Below are 15,200 nucleotides of genomic sequence, written 5' to 3' on the forward strand. Positions count from 1 at the left end.
TTGATTGGTCCTCACACTTAAAAGGCAGCGTATTTGCTGCCTCAGGGCGCCTCAGAGACTCAGAGACTAGAGATACCTGAGAGAAGCCGGACTAGGCTGAAAAGCTAATCACTTTGTGTTAAGTTTGTGTGTTCACGTGTGTGGTGTACAATAAATCATGTTAAAAAGCAAACATTCCGTCTCTGGCTGTGTGCGGGATAGCCCTGTGGCAAGCACCACTACCACACTGGAGCCCAACGTGGGGCAGCGTCATGAGGCAGCAGGACACTGCCTTTAAGTCTGAGGACCAATCAGCTAACAGCTCTCACCTGCGCTTATTGATCCTGTGTAGTGCAGGTGAGGGTGCTCTCCTAGCCCTCTCACCTCCATAATTATATTATTATTATTATTATGTTATGTTATTATGTCATGTAGAAAGCGGCTGCTAGTCCTTGCCCTCCTCTCCTCTCCTCGTCTCGCATCTCCTCTCCTCTCTTCTTCTTCTTCTTCTCCCTAGGCCAGTGTCCTGTCCGTCAGTAATTGCCCAGCAAGCCGGCGAAATACGGGATCAAGTCGTGGTTGGCCTGCGATGCAAAATCCAGCTACGCTTGGAAGATGCAACTGTACACATGAAGGCCGGTGAGCGGACGCCCAGAACAGAACTTGGGGTAGTGCTCGATCTAACGGAGGGACTACAAGGTCGTAACATCACATGCGACAATTACTTCACCTCGATCTCGCGCAGCAGCTGCTGGAGAGGAAGATCACTGTCAGGGGAAGAGAGGTGTTACCATCCAAGTTTGCATTCACGACCCACCGCCACTCTGGTGTCTTACATCCCAAAGAAAAACAGGAACATGGTGTTCTTGAGATGCTGAACACCAAGGCCAAAGTCAGCGACCGCCGGGACGGGAAACCGGTCATCGTCCTGGACTACAACCGCAGCAAAGGTGGCGTTGACAACCTAGACAAGGTGATCGGAGCATACAGCTGCGGGAGGATGACCACGCGCTGGCCCCTGGTTGTCTTTCACAACATTATCGACGTCTTTTCCTACAACGCCTTTGTGATATGGAGAGCGATCAACCCAGACTGGATGCTGGGCATCCTGAACAAGCGGAGGGTGTTCCTAGTGCAGCTGGGAAAGGCTCTCGTGACTCCGTTCATCGAAGGAAGGGAGCGTATCCCCCACACAGAAGAATCCGCCGCGGTCGTGAACGCCGTAAAAGTTGCAGCCGGACAGAGAGCTATAGTCCACATAGACGCTCGATCCGAGCATCCGGCCTCTTCCACGGCCTTAGCAGCAGCCCCACTCAAGGCGAGTAAGAGGAAGAGGTGTCAGACATGCCCCAGGGAAAAAGACTGTAAAACTTGCACCGTGTGCTGCCGGTGTAACAAATACATCTGCAAGGGCTGCTCACGTGTCTATTGCCCTACGTGTTTGACCTAATATGCCGGTGGAAGCAAGGACAACACGAGGGTTAATTCTGATTTTACACCGAGTTTTTTTAATGTAAATCCATGTCAGAAGAGCTTGTGGTAAATTATGCGTTCCCTGTACATAGGACATTACAATAACAAAGGTATATGAAACAATATTTTGCAAGAGTTTTTTTATTTTCACTTATTACACACTAAGGGGGGTGTATCATTGTGAACCAACAAATGACTGTGTCAACACTTGGTGTACAAATAGATCGGATGTATAAATGTTGCAACTGCCCCCTTGGCCTGCAGTTGCAGAGACGCTTCCTTCTACTGCAGTTGCTTTTCAGTGATCTTATTTTCCTCTGTGGCGAAATCAAGAAGATGGGAACGTGTTTGATTTTACTGGGTCTGCTCTCTATCTGCAGCCTCTGCTTCAGTCAAGGTAACACATACACTAATTGACGGGACTGTGGCCACAGTTTGAATACCCTTTTTATTTTTACCACATATCATAAGTAGTCAAATCTGTGTTTATATGTACATTTAATAGTGTTTATGTTTGTCTTTCCCATTTGTTCAGAATGCGCTCCGGAGTTGATCGAGAATGTGGATTTCCCGGGATCAGATATAACAGTTCTCCACTCTCTGGATGCAAGGCACTGTCAGCAGCTGTGCACTGAGCACCCATCCTGTCTCTTCTTTAGCTTTCTTCGACATGACTATACCAGAGATAACAGGTATCTAACACTGACGCATCACATAACTCATGATACAATCCATTGAGTCCTTGTAATGTTTTAATGATGAATACAGCCAAAGCAGGGTCAGATCAAGGGGTGCAGCCAGGGGGGCACTGACCCCAACTGAAATCTGATCGACCCCTGAAGTGCCCCTCTCCTGTCAGTAATTCTCTTGGTACTCTGGCTTTTTACCTACAGTCCTAAAAACATACAGATTGGTGTTAGATTAAACTGCCAAAGGTGAATGTGATGCTGGCATCAGCTCCAAATAACCCCATCCAACCCTCAACGTTATAGATAATGGATGCATGCTTCTCTCTGTAGGAACTTCTTCTGCTACCTCAAGTCCACTCCCTCTCGAGAGCCCAACGTCCGGACTCCAGTACAGGGTATCACTTCGGGCTTTTCTCTCAAAAACTGCCCCTCAAAGCTAGGTAAGCTCACAAACATTTGACATCATTCTTAAAAACAGTTTGTATATTTGTGATGTTCACTCTTAACCCGATTAAGTTGACTTTACTTGAAAAATTCGAGGAAACCAGTTGCCTTAAACCATTTAAGTCTTTACAAAAAGTAAAAATTCAACAAGTTAAGTTGTATTAACATAAAAACCTTAATTGATATAGTCCACGTAATTGAGTTTACAATAGTAATCTGAACTCAAAATCATTAGTTAACATAAATTAATTCTAAGTGAATTGAAATTATCATTTTAAATTGAACAAACTAACATGTTTAAGGAATAACAACTAGAAAATGATTTACCACTATTAAAAATAATTTGTTAATGTAAGCAATGTCTTTAAGTTTAATGTAATCATATTTTGAATTTGCAAAATGCATTTTTTAAACAAAATTAAATGAAAAGTAAGACATTAAACAATACATATACATGCTCCAATGTATTTTATTCTTGGAAAATCATTTCAAATGTTTTATAACAGTAATACTTGTAAGACAAGTATAAACATATACAAAAAACCTGCCTGTAACACTTTTTTTGGTGAAGGAACACAGACGTACTTTATAACAATAGCTGCTATATCCTTGTTAACATTATGATCCATACATCAGTGAATTTAAACTGGAAACAACAATTTAATACTGTTTTAGAGATTGTATAAAATCAACTGAGTAAAAAATGCTGTCAAACATAGACCTCTATATCTTGCACTGTACATTACAAGTGGCTGAACATTCCTTTCCCCCCTCAATTTTTTTTGTTTGTTATATCAGTTTTTACATAATACAAAGTAATACAAACTGAGTCAATGTTGACATTTTTTACTTTTGTCCACCTTTTAGAACAACCAAAAATAAAATGTAATCTGCCTCTTCATCTGTTGCTAGTTGTAGGGGAGAGCGGGGTAATGTGGGACATCGGGTTATGTGAGACACCCCCTGTATCTAGGCAACGGAACTCATTTGTGGTCATGTGACCATTATGTTTTCAAGCCCCTCCCATTCCCCCCTTGCCATGAAGGAGAAGTTGGTGCTGGTACTGTGGAAAGTTTGTTTTTTCACAAAAAATTGTTTTTTTGCATGTAAAAGTACATTTTATTGCTTTGAACTTAATCAACTGTTGTGTCAAAACAAATTGAATCAGGTCGAAAAACTTATATCATACATGTTGGTGAACTTCCAACATATAAAACCATGTGATTGATGCTAGCTGAAGATTAGCCTGAATTGCTAAGAGATGTTGTTTTTTCTAAACCGGTGGCTGTGGGGTAAAGTGAGACAAATGCTGTGGGGTAAAGTGGGACAGTGTCTCACTTTACCCCACCATGAAGCACAAGCTAAATTTAGTCTTAAACATATTTTAGTGTTATATTACATTATATACGTTTTATTTGTAATGTCATAAACATTGTAGAAAAGCCATCATGCCAAGAAACTATAAACCAGGAAGACAACCTGGGGCCAAACACCCCTCGCAGAGATGGAGAGTGTAGCTGCTGAGGTCATGCAAGGAAAGAAGTCCTTAAGAAAAGCTTCATAAAGAAAAAAGAGAAAGGGAAAGTAAAATCAGTAGCCTGGGGTGCAGTAGCTGAGGTAAAGAGAATATTCACAGATGAGATGGAGGAGGAGCTTGCCAAACACTTGAAAAAAACTAGCTGACCAGTTCCATGGCCTTGCTCCAGTTAAGTGCCGTGAACTGGCATTTGAATACGCAGAGAAAAACAATGTCCCTGTCCCTGCCAATTGGACAGAGAAACAATGTGCCGGTAAGCTAGGGTGTGCAAGAGATCACTTGAATCATAATAATCATAAATGTGCTTAATTGACCAATCCCCATGATTCTGTTACTAGTCTGATATTAGTTATTGTCAATCTAGCTGTCGGGATTATAGCTGTGTTGTTATGGTAGTTTTAAAGTGGAAAAAGTAAGTGGACCACTTTACCCCGTAGCCGGGCTAAAGCGGGACACAAGACCACTATTTTAAAAACAATCATATTTTCACTGCCCTTTGTCCTGAAGACATTCTGATCATTTCCATTGCTAGAAAACATCCTGAATTAATGGGAAATGTGTAAATTTGACTGATATATCATTTTAGCTCGCCTAGAGGGGAGCAAATGTAAAAAATTTCCCACATTACCCCACTCTCCCCTACTGTTATAAACTAAGGCAAATAAACCACCCATGACAATCGTTCTCAAATAGCTCGAATAAACTAAATAAAAATTTGTTTGGAGAAGGATCATAACACACAGCATTTAACAATATCTGATGTATGTATAAACAACTGGACATATAAACTGGCTACAAGCCTCTAAAACTTAAACTGATTGGAGAAGGACAGATAAACCGTGTCAATCTTCCAATCAGGTGAACACAATATTCAGTCCTGAGCATACACATACAATCCCTGACAAAAGTCTTGTCGCTTGGGTACAAGTTGAACTTAAGTGCCCCTCAAATATATTTGTAATCAATCTTTTTTTTACAAGAAATGGCTAATTTCAATCCCAACAGCTTTTGAAAAAATGTTTTGGTGCCAAACTAAACTGCTGAAAAGCATTCTAACATTCACAGCTTGGTAAAGCCCACTGAGTCAGTTTATGCCAAGACAAAAGTCTTGTCGCCTTGTCATATGATGCAACCAAACCTAGATTACAGCCCCACCTGTGATCAATAATTGATCAATCAATTAGTGGGTGTGTATAAAAAGAACCCCAGCACACCAGACCTTCACATCAACTGCAACTTGACCCTGACAACATGCCTAAGATTCACCCTAAGACCAAAGCATTGATTATCAGAGGCTGAAGACCAGATCCACTGCTGAGGTGGCCGACACCTTCAATGTGTCTCAGTGTCGAGTACAAAGAATAAGAAAAAGATTTGAAGAGACTGGAGATGTTTTTGACAAGCCCAGGTCCGGCAGACCCCACAAGACAACTGCTCGGGAGGACCGTTTGTTGGCTCGAAAATCCAAGGCCAGCCCCTTTTCCACTGCAGCAGAGCTCCACCAGGCCTGGTCACCTCAAGTCCCTGTGTCAACCAGGACAGTTTGTAGAATTCTGTCTCGAAATGGCCTCCGTGGTTGAATCAGTGGCCAGAAACCAGCTCTAAACAAAAGGCAATTAAAAAAACGTGTGGCATTTCCCAAGGCCCACAGCCTGCTAAAAGGATGGACGCTGGAAAAGTTGTAGAAGGTGGATTTCTCAGATGAATCTTCGGTTGAATTACATCACAGCTGCCGCAAATATTGCAGGATACCTACTGGAGCCCGCATGGATCAGAGATTCACCCAGAAAACAGTTAGGTTTGGTGGCGGAAAAATCATGGTCTGGGGTTACATCCAGTATTGGGGTGTGCGGGGTGGAAGGCATTGTCAATAGCCTAAAATATCAAGAAGTATTAGCTACCTTATACATTCCCAACCATAAAAGGGGTCAAATTTTGCAGCAGGATGGTGCCCTATCGCATACTTCCATCTCTACATCAAAGTTCCTCAAGGCGAAGAAGATCAAGGTGCTCCAAGACTGGCCAGCCCAGTCACCAGACATGAACATCATTGAGCATGTCTGGGATAGAATGAAAGAGGAAGCATGGAAGACGAAACCAAAGAATCTTGATGAACTCTGGGAGACATGTAACACTGCTTTCTTTGCTATTCCTGATGACTTCCTCAATAAATTGTAAGAATCATTGTCGAACGGCATGGATGCAGTCCTTCAAGCTCATGGAAGTCATACAATATATTAAATATGGATCTCACAGCACCACTACTTAATTCACTGATGTTATGCAACATATTTTTGTATTTTAAGTAAATTATTTGCTCAATTTTCACATTACTCTCTGTAGGCGACAAAACTTTTGTCTTGCCAAAATCTGACCTTTCTGTGTTCATTAAATGATCAATCTTTCTTCAGTGAAGTGTCGTATCTTTGAAGCAGCAGTGTCTTGTCGAAGTCGGTGTTTGAAGAGAGGAGACGCGGACCCAGAACTTGCAGCATAACAGAAGTTTCACAGGTCAGACGGGCTCCATGGTATGCCCGGAGAAATCACAAAGGCCAGATAGTGAAAATCTGGCTCGCCTCCGCCAGGCAAGCCCTTTTAAAGAGGAGTTGTTTACCACAGAACTATAGATAAAATGACGTAGCACATAGGGTCTATGTCCAAATTTGGACATGTTTTTAGTAACTTCAAGTTGAAGTCTCCCGCTAGATCTTTGCTCCTCCCTTAGCAGGTTAGATACTATACCATAGGTCAAAGATCATTCCAAGGAGGGGGACAAATATCCCCAACACATGGAATAGCACTTACAAAGCCTGAAAACGTCAGAAACAAGTAACTCAGAATCGTAGCATACCTTCATGGTATGTGACCATGTTAGAAAGTTCCAGTAGCTGAATTTACGACAGAAGCTAATTTATTTTAGTATATTAAACATAATTTGGGAGGGTTTTTAGCTTTCATATGAGCCATTTCTAAAACCAATGGATTATTAAAAGTCAGGTTATAAGCTGTTGTTTCTACAAAATGGATAAGTGACAAGACTTTTGTCAGGGACTGTACATTGGGGTAGTTGAGGTAAAGTGCGTATACGAGTCCAGATAGAAGAAAACAGCCCTGTCTTCAATGTTCCCCATCACCACTTTTCCCTCAAGGATTATCTTCAAAGATGCTGGATTGAGATGCAGGGAAGATGAAAGCATTGCACCTTCCTACTGAACAAGAAGGATCCCAATGTCGATGTGTTGGTTGGAATCATCATCATCAGAGTACTTAAGAAGACAAACATAAGACCATAAAGAAATCTCTGTAATTAAATAAACATCAGTAACATTTAACAATGTAGCCTAATCGGGGGGTATAATGCGACACATTAGGGATATCCGCAATATGTCAGATTGCATAGTTCGTAATTAAAGTCAGGGTCTTTGTATTGGAGACTGCAGGTGTAATCAAGTCCAAGCTCGTCTATCAAATCCTTGACTGTGGTAGGCAATGTTTATTTTTCCCATTTCTTCAGAGTGCGCTCAAGAGTTAATCGAGAATGTGGATTTCCCGGGAACAGATATAAACATTCTCTATTCTCCGGATGCAAGGCACTGTCAGCAGCTGTGCACCGAGCACCCCTCCTGTCTCTTCTTTAGCTTTCTTCGACATGACTGGACCAGAGATAACAGGTATCTAACACTGACGCATCACATAACTCATGATACAATCCATTGAGGCCCTGTAATGTTTTAATGATGAATACAGCCAAAGCAGGGTCAGATCAAGGGGTGCAGCCAGGGGGGCACTGACCCCAGCTGAAATCTGATTGACCCATGAAGTGCCCCTCTCCTGTCAGTATTTCTCTTGGTACTCTGGCTTCCTCCCACAGTCCTAAAAACATACAGATTGGGGTTAGATTAAACTGCCAAAGGTGTGAATGTGATGCTGGCATCAGCTAACCCCATCCAACCCTCAACGTTATAGATAATAGATAAATGCCTCTCTCTGCAGGAACTTCTTCTGCTACCTCAAGTCCACTCCCTCTCTAAAGCCCAACGTCCGGACTCCAGTACAGGGTATCACTTCGGGCTTTTCTCTCAAAAACTGCCCCTCAAAGCTGGGTAAGCTCACAAACATTTTACGTCATTCTAAAAAACAGTTTATATATTTGTGATGTTGTGGCGTGCACTCAGGGGTGTGTCCTCTCACCCAGTGGGTTGATGGGTAATGTTAGAGGCTGTAGCTATATATACTTCCCGTATGGGAAACATGTGCCAGTTCTTCCTTGCTACTGAATAAACCACAGTAAACAGTACCTGCGTCTCTGCCTTTCCTTGTCTTGCCACATTGGTGACCCCGTTTTTTGGACATGTTCGAGGTAGAGGAGGATAGTGTCCCTTCCTCATCGGGGGAAGACGTATTTTCTTCCCCGGCGCCCGTGGACCGTGTCTCCACAACGACCATGGCGCCGCAGCTTCATTTCATTCCCACTGCGGGTACGCCCGTTTTCGCACGTTCGCGTCGCCTCGACACCGTGAAGTTAGCCACCGCGAAGGAGGAGTTTGCTACCATGGAGCGTTTGGGGATCGTTAGGCGGTCCAACAGCCCGTGGGCTTCGCCGCTCCACATGGTGCCCAAGGCGGACGGGTCTTGGCGGCCGTGCGGTGACTTCCGCCGTTTAAATAACATTACGGCCCATGACCGTTATCCCATTCCGCATGTTCAGGATTTTTCGATTCGTCTGGCGGGCATGACAATTTTTTCTAAAATCGATTTGGTGCGAGGTTATCATCAGGTGCCTGTGCGGGCAGAGGACGTGCCCAAGACTGCAGTCATTACACCGTTTGGGCTTTTCGAGTTCCTGCGAATGCCGTTCGGCCTTAAAGGCGCAGCGCAGACGTTTCAGCGCTTGATGGACTCGGTGTTACGTGACCTCGCGTTTGTTTTCGTCTATTTGAACAACATCTTGGTGGCCAGCCCGTCGGTTGATGAGCATTTGTCGCACCTTAGGCAGGTTTTCCAGCGCCTTGATGGACATGGTCTCATTGTATACACAGCCAAGTGCCAGTTTGGACTGTCTGTCATAGACTTTTTGGGCCATCGCATTTCGTCGCAGGGTGCGGTTCCTTTGCCCTCGAAGGTGCATGCAGTTGCGGATTTTCCCCGTCCGGTCTCGGTCAGGTCGCTACAGGAGTTTTTGGGCATGGTAAACTTTTACAATCGTTTCTTGCCTCGTGCGGCCCAACTCCTGCAACCATTGTATGGTGCTTTGAAGCTTAAGAAAGCCAAGGACCAGGTTGACTGGACCCCTGTGAGGATCCAGGCTTTTGAAGGGGCTAAGGCTGCCCTGGCTAACGCGGCGCTTCTGGCGCACCCCGCGTCTCGGGCGCCCATCGCCCTCACGACCGATGCTTTGGATGTGGCTGTCGGTGCAGTTGTTGAACAGCGTGTTCCGGGTGCGTGGCAGCCCCTTGCATTTTTTAGCCGCGGTTTGCGAGACAGTGAGCAAAAATAAAGCGTGTTTGACCGGGAACTGTTAGCGTTGTACCTGGCTACGCGTCATTTCCGTTTCCTGCTGGAAGGCCGCCCTTTCATAGCCTATGTTGACCACAAACCATTGACGTTTGCTATGGCGAAGGTGACAGAGCCATGGTCTGCTCGCCAGCAGCGCCATCTAGCGGCGATCTCCGAATTCACAACGGACATCCAACATGTGGCGGGTAAAGCGAACCCGGTGGCAGACTGTCTGTCGTGGGTGCTGGTGTGCCCTGTGCATCTTGGTGTTGATTTTTCAGCACTGGCTGCCGATCAACCTGGGGACCCGGGTATCGTTGCACTGAGAGCTGCGAGTACCGGTCTGGAGCTGGAGGAGGCAGTGGTGCAAAATGGTGGGCCTGCCCTCCTTTGCGACGTCTCCACGGGCCGCCCCCGCCCGGTGGTGCCGGTTGCTTGGCGCCGTCGGGTCTTTGATATGGTGCACTCTCTTTCTCATCCGGGTGTCCGGGCGTCGGTGAAGTTGGTGTCTTCGAAGTTTGTGTGGCCTGGCCTTCGCAAAGAGGTCAAAGAGTGGGCGGCCACATGTGTGGCGTGTCAGCGCGCAAAAGTTCACCAGCACACTAGGGCGCCCCTCGAGCCATTTTTGATTCCGGCCAAGCGTTTTGATCATGTGCATATCGACCTTGTGGGGCCTCTTCCCCCTTCCCAGGGTTTTACACATCTCCTTACCATGGTAGATCGGACCACTAGGTGGCCAGAGGCGGTTCCTCTGTCTTCCACGACATCTGCGGTCGTGGCACGCGCTTTTCTTTCAGCTTGGGTCTCACGTTTTGGTGCACCGTCTGATATCACCTCTGACAGAGGCCCGCAGTTCATTTCGGATCTCTGGTCGGCGTTAGCAAAGTCTTTGGGCACACAGGTTCACCGTACCACAGCCTACCACCCCCAGGCTAACGGTTTGTGTGAACGTTTTCACTGGTCGCTTAAGGCATCATTGCGGGCTGCGCTCTCAGACGCGAACTGGTTGGATCGGTTGCCGTGGGTGATGCTCGGGTTGCGCTCGGCTCCTAAGGCTGACCTGGATGCCTCGCCTGCAGAGTTGGTGCTCGGTCAGCCGCTCCGCGTCCCAGGGGAGTTTCTGCCTCAGAGCTCGGCCCCCTTTCCGGTTCCTGTTGCGCGTCCTGTGTCACAGGCCGCTTGTGCACCGGTGCCCGTGCATCATTTTTCTCCTCGGTCTTTCGTGCCAACGGATCTCGCGACCACTCGGTTTGTTTTCGTGCGTCACGATGCTCACCGGTTTCCCCTCCAGCCCCCGTATGACGGCCCGTTTAGAGTGTTAGAGGCGGGTTCTAAAAGTTTCATTCTGGACATGGGCGGGCGCAGGGAGCGCGTTTCGTTAGACAGGCTTAAGCCAGCTCATCTGTTGGCCGGCGAAGAGGTGCTACCGGCCCGGGTTCCCCGTCGTGGTCGCCCCCCTTCTAAGACCCCTGTGTTGTTTTCTCCAGTTGTGCCTCCTGATCCTGTGCATGTTGTAAATTATGTCCCTTCTGCCTGTTCCGCCCCTGCGTTTGCGGACGGGGGTCGGCGTAGCCGTTATGGTCGCCTCGTTAAACCCCCTGAGAGGTACTGACTTTTGTCCCATTTTTTTTTTCCCCTCTGGGTGTTCGGGGGGGGGCTGTGTGGCGTGCACTCAGGGGTGTGTCCTCTCACCCAGTGGGTTGATGGGTAATGTTAGAGGCTGTAGCTATATATACTTCCCGTATGGGGAACATGTGCCAGTTCTTCCTTGCTACTGAATAAACCACAGTAAACAGTACCTGCGTCTCTGCCTTTCCTTGTCTTGCCACAATGTATAGGCATGTGCTCCTTGACTCTCTTTGTCTTCTCACCTGGGTAGAACAACCTTGTCAGTCTCAGCTGTACCAGAATGTGGACTTCCCGGGGGCAGACTACAAATCGTTTTTCACCTCCAGTGTTGAAGAGTGTCAGAAGGTCTGCACACAGGACCCTCACTGTCGGTTCTTTGCTTTTATGAATGGCGTCTACACACCAGAGAACACAAGGTATAACTTGGTAATGTAATGTTGCATTCAATTTAAATGTTCCTCCTTTTAAACAGGTGCCTGATCTGAAGGCAGAGTTTATGTCAGTGGTTGAGATAACCTCAGTGGTTAGGGTTAGAGCAACGGCCATTGTGCGACTTCACAGGCTGAGTAGTTTTCCTTGTGATGAGTGAATTTAGTGAATCCATCCAATGAGAAGGGAGGATCTCTGGCGTCAGAACATCGCCAGTTCAAACATTAAATGATCCTGTTGTTTCTTTATTCTTTCCCAGATACAGATGTTTCCTTAAACACAGCTGGTCAGTTCCGAGGTCTCCTGTTATAAAGAAAGAGGTTGGAGCAGTATCTGGATTCTCCCACAAACTGCAAATGACTCAATACTTTGGAACAGGTATGCACAAGTGTAAGCACAACATCCTGCGGGAGGTCTTTTACAATATGTTTTCTTATTATATTACTTGTGTGTTTTACAGTTTGCCAGGGAAAGATTTTCTTAAACACTGACATCCGAGGACACGACATTGACAATCTGCCTGCCGCCTCTGCTGAACACTGTCAGGCTCTGTGCACTGATAAACCAAGTTGTACATATTTCTCTTATAACAGGTAGTGTGAATCATTAACTTAAATAAACCTTAACTTCTCATGTGGCAAACAGAAATACATTCTACATTAGAAAGTGTGAAGTAACTGTATATATTGTGTATATATACATATATATATATATATCATTATTTGTTGTTCCTGGGACAATATCAAAATATATTTTGTATGCAGGGGTGACTTCCAATGTTACTTGAAGGGAAATCCATCTGTAATGGTGACCAGCACCAACGCGGTAACCACATCTGGGATACCGGTGCACTTCTGCCAGATGGATAACAGTATGTATCACGAACCAACACTTAGACTGGACACACTGTTTGTTGACCATCACAAACCACACACACTCTCTGACCTGTGTTATACGCACGTTTATGTAGAAATGTATTATTCATCCATCATGAATCCCAAAAATATCAATGATGAACTGAATCTCTGACGTTTTGCAACATGTGTAAATAGGTGACACTTACGTCTGGTTATTTTGTAATACTTGTTAGAGTAGTGTGTTTTTGCCTCGGCCAGCAGGGGGAGTCTGACCCTGTCCCTCTCTGCTGACAGGTTGGCTTCAAGTGTCTCATGAAGGAGTTAATTTCCAAGGTTCTGACCTTCGCTCTGAGTTGATGGATGATCCAGACAAGTGTCAGAGGACCTGTACTACAGATCCGCTTTGCCAGTTCTACACCTACTTCCATGAATCCTACCCCAACCCTGATTTCAGGTACAGTGGTCATTCATGTCAACAAAATCACGAACCAGGAATTCAGTTCACACAGAAAAATCATGTAACATTTAACTTGATCTTCACTAGAAAGGACCAGGCCCTAACAATATGTGATTGAAAGGTTTGAATGGAAATTGGTAAATTGAATGTTTAGGAAATAATGATTGGACATTGAGGGAAGAGGTTGAGGTGAAGATAGGAGATGAGTAAGGAAGGTAAGAGAGGATGAAGGGATGAGGGAAGGAAGATGAAGGGATGTGTGTAAGGATGATGAAGGGAAGGAAAGATAAACAGAGCATGATTGGTTGATCAAGTAAATTTAGTCCTGACAAGTGATTGCAGGTGTGGTTGAGGTTTGGCCCTGCTCCTCAGTGGACTTGTTAACTTCCCATCATATCAACTATCTGGTGTTGTCAACATGGTGTTTAATCTTGTTTTTTTATTTTGTGTTCCAGGCGCCGCTGTTATCTCAAGCGTGTCATCACAGCACCTGCTCCTCCTAAAGTGATTAAATTGAATAATATTGTGTCCGGATTCTCCCTGAAAAACTGGGTGTAGACACACACACACACACACACACACACACACACACACACACACTTTCCTTATCCTCATTCAGGCTGGAACGTCCTAAATTTCCCACGGGATTAATAAAGTATCCATCTATCTATCTATCTATCTTCACAGCCACACTTCATGCCTCTCTCTGGACTGTTGGTTGGTCTTCACATGATCAGTTGTTTGTCATTTAAAATACAGATGATTGTTTTTGTGTTGTATCCTGAAAAATAAAACTTTCAACCAAATAAGTTTTCATCCTGCTTCATTTATTTGAGAGTCAGTATTCACAGTGCTCCACTTCTTATTGCAGAGAGATAAAGTATCAGTGAGATGAGAATGATATTAAAATGTGTCTCTGCAACACGACACGTCTATTATAGGTTCCCAACAACAGCTGAAAGAAAATAGGAAATGCAGATTTTGTACATCATGCTCCCAAGTTGTCGACAGTCAACTGATAGACATCAGTGAAGAAAGTTCAATTTTAAATGTAGTTTTACCTTTTTCTTATGTTTCTAAAAAACATATATATTTCATTATTCAGTTTCACATCTCTGTATTTGCATGTCTGCAGGATATGATCTTCTCTCTGACACCTATTCAGTGACATTCAGATTACAAATTGTGTTCCGAGGTTGAAGAGGACAAAATGCAATCAGATTGATCTTTGGATCCACTGTTGTTAGTTCAAATAATTCAGTGTCCCTGCATTTTGCCCTTGTGTTACGTGCTTTAGTTGTCTCCTCCTCCTCTTCCTCTCTCTCTCTCCTCTCAGGTGAGTGTGATGAGTGTGATTATGTGGAGGGGTATTTGTTAAGGCCAAGCTTCGGACACAGAGGCAGAGACTGAGGCAGAAGTAAAGTTAAATATGATTTATTGGAAGTCCAATAATAAGGGCAGGCAGGCAGGCAGGCAGGGGTGCAGGCTGGCAGGCAGGCAGGAAGGCAAGCAGGCAGGCAGGGGCTGGAGTCGGGGCAATAGTCCAGCTGCTGGTCTGTAACTTAGTCTATAGTCCGGCACCGACTGAGAGCAGGAGTGGAGCTTATAAAGGCAGCTGGTCAATCAAGGCCCCAACTCCAGCACACCAGGCCCTCATCAGTAATTACTGACGCCACCTGCACAAGCGAGAGAAAGGGAGAAAGAGAGAGAGAAACTAGAAGGCAGGTGAGGCAGGGGCCATGACAGTACCCCCCCCTCTACGGGCGCCACCTGGCGCCCCTAGAAACCGGTCGGGGTGATCCCGACGCAAGTCGGTGATGAGGGAGTTGTCAAAGATGTCCCGCCTGGGCACCCAACAGCGTTCCTCCGGACCATGACCCTCCCATTTCACCAAGTAGCGGAAGCCACGACCCATGCGCCGCATATCACGGATGCGCCGCACTCTGTAAACGGGCCCGCCGTCCACCATCCGGGGGGGAGGGGGGGCAGCATCAGGTGGAGGGAGGGGACTCGACTGAACCGGTTTTAGCTGGGACACATGAAAAGTGGGGTGAATCCTACGAAAGGAGGCAGGGAGCTTCAGCCGGACAGCACAGGGGTTCACAACAGCCTCGACCTCAAATGGACCAACATACCGGGGGGCAAGCTTCCTAGAGTCAACTTGGAGCGGAAGATCCCTGGAGAGGAGCCATACTTTGTGCCCCGGAGCA

The 15,200-nt window shown here is 45.6% G+C and overlaps 1 protein-coding gene across 1 annotated transcript; it reads left to right on the forward strand.

Annotated features, from left to right (window-relative positions):
- The first annotated feature begins 1,687 nt into the window (after positions 1-1,687).
- Positions 1,688-13,799, forward strand: LOC128462007 (coagulation factor XI). Its single transcript, XM_053447227.1, has 11 exons — positions 1,688-1,849; positions 1,988-2,144; positions 2,472-2,581; positions 7,637-7,793; positions 8,116-8,225; positions 11,498-11,663; positions 11,936-12,054; positions 12,137-12,269; positions 12,441-12,547; positions 12,828-12,987; positions 13,446-13,799. The coding sequence occupies exons 1-11, from the start codon at positions 1,789-1,791 to the stop codon at positions 13,546-13,548; spliced, it is 1,383 nt and encodes a 460-aa protein (XP_053303202.1). The 5' UTR covers positions 1,688-1,788; the 3' UTR covers positions 13,549-13,799.
- The last annotated feature ends 1,401 nt before the right edge of the window (positions 13,800-15,200 follow it).

The sequence above is a fragment of the Pleuronectes platessa genome, chromosome 18 (assembly GCF_947347685.1).
Source record: "Pleuronectes platessa chromosome 18, fPlePla1.1, whole genome shotgun sequence".
NCBI lineage: Eukaryota > Metazoa > Chordata > Actinopteri > Pleuronectiformes > Pleuronectidae > Pleuronectes > Pleuronectes platessa.

What these genes read in the sequence shown, in the direction of transcription:
- LOC128462007 (XM_053447227.1), top strand. Translation starts at nt 1,789, where the DNA reads ATGGGAACGTGTTTGATTTTACTGGGTCTGCTCTCTATCTGCAGCCTC. An exon ending in GACTATACCAGAGATAACAG is followed by an intron (nt 2,145 to 2,471) that starts GTATCTAACACT and finishes TTCTCTCTGTAG; the next exon opens with GAACTTCTTCTGCTACCTCA. An exon ending in TACACACCAGAGAACACAAG is followed by an intron (nt 11,664 to 11,935) that starts GTATAACTTGGT and finishes ATTCTTTCCCAG; the next exon opens with ATACAGATGTTTCCTTAAAC.